Source organism: Odocoileus virginianus, unplaced genomic scaffold (genome assembly GCF_023699985.2).
Source record: "Odocoileus virginianus isolate 20LAN1187 ecotype Illinois unplaced genomic scaffold, Ovbor_1.2 Unplaced_Scaffold_10, whole genome shotgun sequence".
In the NCBI taxonomy this organism is placed as follows: domain Eukaryota; kingdom Metazoa; phylum Chordata; class Mammalia; order Artiodactyla; family Cervidae; genus Odocoileus; species Odocoileus virginianus.
This window is the reverse complement of record NW_027224272.1, coordinates 74,800-80,946: the sequence shown is the minus strand read 5'-3', so window position 1 is coordinate 80,946 and position 6,147 is coordinate 74,800. Positions and strand designations below refer to the sequence as shown.

At 41.7% G+C, this 6,147-nt stretch overlaps 1 protein-coding gene across 1 annotated transcript; it reads left to right on the top strand.

The window, feature by feature from the left end:
• The first annotated feature begins 5,220 nt into the window (after positions 1 to 5,220).
• Positions 5,221 to 5,848, top strand: LOC110146232 (transmembrane protein 126A). Its single transcript, XM_070462700.1, has one exon. It carries the CDS (start codon positions 5,227 to 5,229, stop codon positions 5,818 to 5,820), a length of 594 nt encoding a protein of 197 aa, XP_070318801.1. The 5' UTR covers positions 5,221 to 5,226; the 3' UTR covers positions 5,821 to 5,848.
• The last annotated feature ends 299 nt before the right edge of the window (positions 5,849 to 6,147 follow it).

Below are 6,147 nucleotides of genomic sequence, written 5' to 3'. Positions count from 1 at the left end.
TCAGGCTGCATCTCTCGTCAGCTTGCCATGTGGGTGAATGCCCTCTGTACACACGTCTGTGACCGTACTGGAACATGACACCGTGACTCTGTTTACGGAGACAGTCCCTGATGCTGGAAAGAATCCTGGAAGGCAGGCCCAGGCATGGTGCCTTAGTTCCTGAATGGATCATATGGTGTGAGGCGAGCAGAAGTAACGCCATGGCAGGCAGCTTAGATTAGGAGTAGGCCTTCCTACTTCTGGGTGGTAAGATTATCAGGCCACCTGGATACAACCAATCAGCTTAACACTGACCGCTGTTTGCCAATTAGGAACGGGGCGGAAACCCCCGGGAAAGTCCCGCGCGCGTGAAAGTTTTGAGTGTGTTTGACCAATGAAATTGCTTTGCAAACTTGTAACCAATCCGCTTAAACCAACTACCAACGGCGTGTGCTCACCCTATAAATTTGTGTAACAGCTTGGGCTCGGGGCTCTCTGACCCCGCACCACTGCGTTGGATGCGGCAGGAGCCCTGACTCGAGTCAGCAATAAACTTCCCTTTTTGCGAGTTGCATTGTCTTGGAGGCCTTCTCTCTTCCCGCTCGGGGATTCGGACATCAGGCATAACAATGGTAGTGAGGGGGGATGTCTAGGACAGTGACAAAGAGGAGGTCTGGGGGCTTAGGGAAGTGGCTGATAATCAGCTGGCACTCTAAAAGCTCAATATAGTGATATAGTTTTCCCCTCTCTTGGTCCCTCAAAGTCCAAGATCCTCAAGGAAGAGCTTTGATGACAAGAAGTAGCTTAGTCCAGTCGTAGCCGTTTGGTCCATGTAAAGAGCACAGCGTTGTCATTAGAACACACAGTTCTGGCCAAGCCACTTGCAGGCTGTGTCTCTGGTGCATTCCTTATTCTCTGAAAGCCCTGGCACTCCAGTCATGAAATGGGATGGTGACACCTACTTCACAGGGTGTTGTGAAGATCAAAGGGATGGGAAAATGCTCAACCTAGTGCCTTCTACATAGAAACCATGTAATCGTCCCTAGAATACTGTTGCTGTGGACGTAACTTGGATTAGGTCTCAGCCAGTTCCCTGGGACATATGAGAAAGCTGAGGTCCTGGGATGTTGTCACGTCCTTGTGATCACCCAGGAATTTAATCACAAGCTCAGAAGAGGAACACAGGTTTCCTGGCTCCCAGTGGAATGCTTTTCATTCTACGTTACACTGCCTCTTTTATCCTTTTACAAATGATATACCATAGCTTTGCCCCTGTGGTCTGTTAATGTGTTCATATTAGTAACATTTTGTTGTAGAACAGCAAACAGCAAAAAGTAAACATAAAATGAGATTTTACTCATAAAGGAGAAAACCTATAGAGGAATGCTTAATGAAGGGCCTGGGCGTGTGGCATGGGGGATTCACACATATAGGCCATGAACTCATTCTTTCCAGAATGATGAGTCAGTGTGATGCTTGCTGTCTATTGTCCTCACAAAGACTTCCTGGTTATTCTCTAAGCTGACTCTCTGGAAGCTCAGGTAGGGGCTGTCCTCTGAAAGAACACAGATGGTCCTCCCCTAGGAACCGTTGCCTGGAAGTCTGCCGAGAATCTGCATTTCTGTCTCTCTGGCAGCTTCACGATGATGTTTAGAAGCAGCAATGTGAAGTGAATAGCCACAAAGTGGAGAGTTCTCCCATCAAGTTACCATGACTCCTGACTGCTGGGGACAGCAAACTCGCTTTTAAAGAAAACTGCCAAAGGGTCACCCTGCTCCAGCTTTTCTTTAGTTACGCAATGCCAGCACATGGGTTTGTGTGTGGAGACAGCAAAGGCAATAAGCCCCAGGCCCTGACTTTAGCCGCCTTCCCTTGCCCTGCCTCCTCCCCAGCCTGCAGACTTGTAAGCAAGCAGCTCCGCTGAGGGAAGTTGAGATGTGGTTCCGTGGTTCACTGGGGTGTGTGTGTGTGTGTGTGTGTGTGTGTGTGTGTGTGATTTTTCCAGAGACACAAACTTTCCATAGTCACTAAGGCATCAGAATATGTTCTACCTTCCAAGATGCAGAAGCAGCAGTCACAATCTGTCAGAAAACAACTGTTTGCCAAAGAACTCTCCCAGAAGCACTAACCTCAGTTTAATATGTTATTGATTTTCTAAACTGTTAACTATGGTTTATAATAGCATTATCCTACATGATACTACACATTATATCAATTATTACCTAGTTTATTAAAGCATTAATGTTGCCCTCAGCAGTTAGCTGAAAAACTGATAGTATGTGTGAGACTTAAAATAAGGGATTTCCAAATGAACGTTCATTAAGTATTTTAATGAATACTTCAGTACCTTCCATACTCTTTTTGTTCTTCTTTTATCTACCCCCCCCCCCACAAAAAAAAGAGCCTGTACTGTGCAAGTGTGAAGCACCAGTGGGTTTAGTGAGGTAATCCACAATTAACCATTGGAAGATACTTACATAGTTAATTAAATATCACTACTGATTGAAAGGTGTGTGTGAGCACATGCGTGCAGGTGGAGAACTTAGGAATACAGTAAAGGGTTCTAAACTATTTAAAAGCAGTGGGTAAAAAAGAGACACAGATGTATAGAACAGACTTTTGGACTCTATGGGAGAAGGCGAGGGTGGGATGATCTGAGAGAACAGCATCAAAACATGTATATTATCAAGTGTGAAACAGATCACCAGTCCAGGTTGGATGCATGAGACAAGTGCTCGGGGCTGGTGCACTGGGATGACCCAGAGGGATGGGATGGGGAGGGAGATGGGAGGGGGGTTCAGGATGGGGAACACATGTAAATCCATGGCTGATTCATGTCAATGTATGGCAAAAACCACTACAATATTGTAAAATAATTAGCCTCCAACTAATAAAAATAATTGGGAAAAAAATTAAAGAGGAGCCCAAAAGTTGGGGGGAAAAAAAAGCGATGGGTATTATCCCATTGTTAATGCAAGGCAAGATTCTTGTCTTTTCTTTTACTGGTAGTGTATTAGTCTGCTAGGGCTGCTATGATAAAATATCCCAGACTGGGTGGCTTAAACAACATAAGTTTATTTTCTCATAATTCTGGCAGATGACGGTCCAAGATCAAGGTGCCATCAGGGTTTGCTTCTGGTGAGGCCTATCCACCTGGCTTATAAATGGCTGCCTTCTCACTGTGTCTTCACATGATTTTCCCCCTGGATGTGTGTACAGAGAGGGAGGGAATTCTGGTGTCCCCTCCCCTTCTCATGAGGGTGCCATGCCCACTGGATTAGGACCCCACGCTCACGACCTCATTTATCCTTAGTTCTTCCCTTAAAGGCCCTGTCTCTACACATAGTCATATTGGGGATGGGGCTTCAACATACCAATTTGGTAGGGACACAGTTCAGTCCATAGCAAGAAAGCAGCATGTCAAGTGGAACATCTTGGACGTTGGAGTCCATTTGACCTGGTTTGGGGTCCCATTGATTCCAGCCGTGTGGCTTTGGGCAAATTATTTCATCTTTCTGTGCTTCAGTTTCCTCATCTGCCTACCTTTCAGGTTGCTAGCCTTCAATAGATATAAACTATAGTTATTTTGATTTCTTACTTCAGGCAATTGCTTGTTGAGGACTTTGCCTTAGGCTTTGTATAACTTGTTTTAAAAAAACTTATAAGAGGATTCTCTTTCACTCTCTGAATGTGTAAGAACATGTGGTGTTCTTACATGCAGGGGGTGGTGTTTTGCTTCCTGTTTGGGTATAAGTTCTTTGAGGGCAGGGAACATTCCATCTTATATTTCTTTTTATCTGACACCTCACGTAGTGTATTTTACATAGCAGATACTCAAGATAGTCATGATATTTTTGTTGGTTAGAAAGCTATTGCACCTGCCTTCTTGATTTTGGGGCCACTTTTTTCCTTCTCTGTCCCTACCTCTCCTTTACCATGGCCCTGTTAATGAATTTTAGCACATTATATGGGATTGTTGAAGTCCTGAAATTAGTAAGTAATTGTTGATGTTTATGCCTTATTTTCCACCTCATTCTAGAAAGTAACTGTCAGTATATGGTAAGTCCTGAAACGAAAGGATCCACTTATGTGGATGTCAGCTATTGAACTAAAGTCAGTCCATTTCTGACCAAAGATCCCCCGTAAAGAGCAGAGACAGACTATTAGCAATTAAGTCTAAGTTATTGTTTATGTTCCTACATGGTAGTATTTTTTCCTGTTTCTATAAAGGTTCTGTGTAATATGTTTCAAGCTCCTATTATTAATATTTATAAATTCTCTCTGACGATTATGATTTTCAGAACAGGAATATGTTAACTCACTGTGAATGATTAATAGTTTGAACAAATAGTCAACTGTCTGTTTGGGCTAAAATGAAGTAGAAGACATTTTAGTTCAAGGAGCTTATGGCCCAGTATGAAACATAATCTCTGGTGATATAACAAATGAAAACATAATACTCTAATCAAGATTCAGATGAGAATGCTGTTTGAGCTTATCAAAATTAGAAGTCACTAGAGAGAAAGATTGACTTATATTTCCTTATATCTTCACCATAGCTGTTTTGGTGCCAGATAGAATTAATGTTTATAGACATTCCATGAATAACCCATTTCTTTTTTATTGACATATAGTTGATTTATAATCTTGTATTAGTTTAAGGTGTATGGCATAGTGATTCAGTATTTGTGTAGATTATACTACATTAAAAGTTATTGCAAAATAATGGCTATAATTGCTTGTGCTGAACAATATATCCTTGCTTTTTATTTTATACATAGTCTTTTGTTTCTCTTAATCCTCTACCCATATCATGCCCTTTCCTCCATCCTTCTCCCCACTGGTAACCACTAATTTGTTTTCTGTATCTGTGAATCAGTTTCTCTTTTGCTATATATATTCCTTTGTTGTATTTTTTTAGATTCCTCATGTAAGTGTTATCATACATAATTTGTCTTTCTCTCTTTCACTCATCGTAATTCTCTAGATCCACCCATGAGCTCACAAGTTTTTTGACCTACACTGGAAAGTTTTCTGACAGACCTTCAGTCTCTGTCATTTTTTCTTCACAATTGTAGATGATAAAGACTGTGAATATAATAAAACAAGAACATATAAATGACTTGCCTTGTGGCAGCCAAAATGGCTTCTCATGGGCGACTTGAGCAAAGGCTGGGGTGAGCCCTCACTTGGCTGAAGAAGACCAGAGGAGGCAGCAACTGCTGGGAGAAGAGTGTAAGGCTCAAGATGAAAAATCATGAACCAGATGGTACTATCATCAAGGAGAACTTAATTGATATCATAGCCCGAAAAATTAACCAACTCCCAGAAGCAGAAAGGAATCTGCTTGAAAATGGATCAGCATATGTTGGACTTAATGCTGCTCTCTGTGGCCTAATAGCAAATAGTCTTTTTCGACGCATCTTACATGTGACACAGGCTCGTATAGCTGCTGGCTTACCAATGGCAGTGATCCCATTTTTGACAGCAAATGTATCTTACAAAGGTTTTGTAAGTTTACCTTTGAATACAGGTGATCTGCATTGTGAAACCTGCACCATAACACGAGGTGGATTGGTTGGTCTTGTTTTCGGTGGCCTGTACCCTGTTTTTTTGGCTATCCCTGTGAATGGTGGCCTAGCAGCTAGGTATAATTCAGCCCTGCTACCAGAGAAAGGAAACATCTTAAATTACTGGATTAGGATTTCTAAGCCTGTCTTTAGAAAGATGTTATTTCCCATTTTGCTCCAGACTGGGTTTGCTGCATACCTTGGGTCTAGACAATATAAACTACTTATAAAGGCTCTTCAGTTACCAGAACCTGGCCTAGAAATTGAGTGATTGTTAAGCAAATCTGTACACAAAAATAAAACTAACCTACATCTAAGTATGAATAAACAGAGACGTGTACATAAAAAAAAGTGACTTGCCTTTTTAAAGCTAATATGTACTTAGGTATGTATTTCCATGCATGAGTCAACAAGATACACCTCCTTTATTAATAATGCAATAGCAGTAATGTTTTTATGCATAATCAAATTAATTGTTTCACTGCATTACTCAGTTCTAATCCTCTCTCTAGCCTTCAGCTTAGTGTATCGTCTTAAAATCTGAGTGTAGACTGTTGCATTGTGAAGTCCTAGGGTTCTGTCAGGAGCTGATACTGGG

Bases quoted from the DNA above. Each gene is read 5' to 3' on its own strand.
- LOC110146232 (XM_070462700.1), top strand. From the start codon at position 5,227: ATGAAAAATCATGAACCAGATGGTACTATCATCAAGGAGAACTTAATT.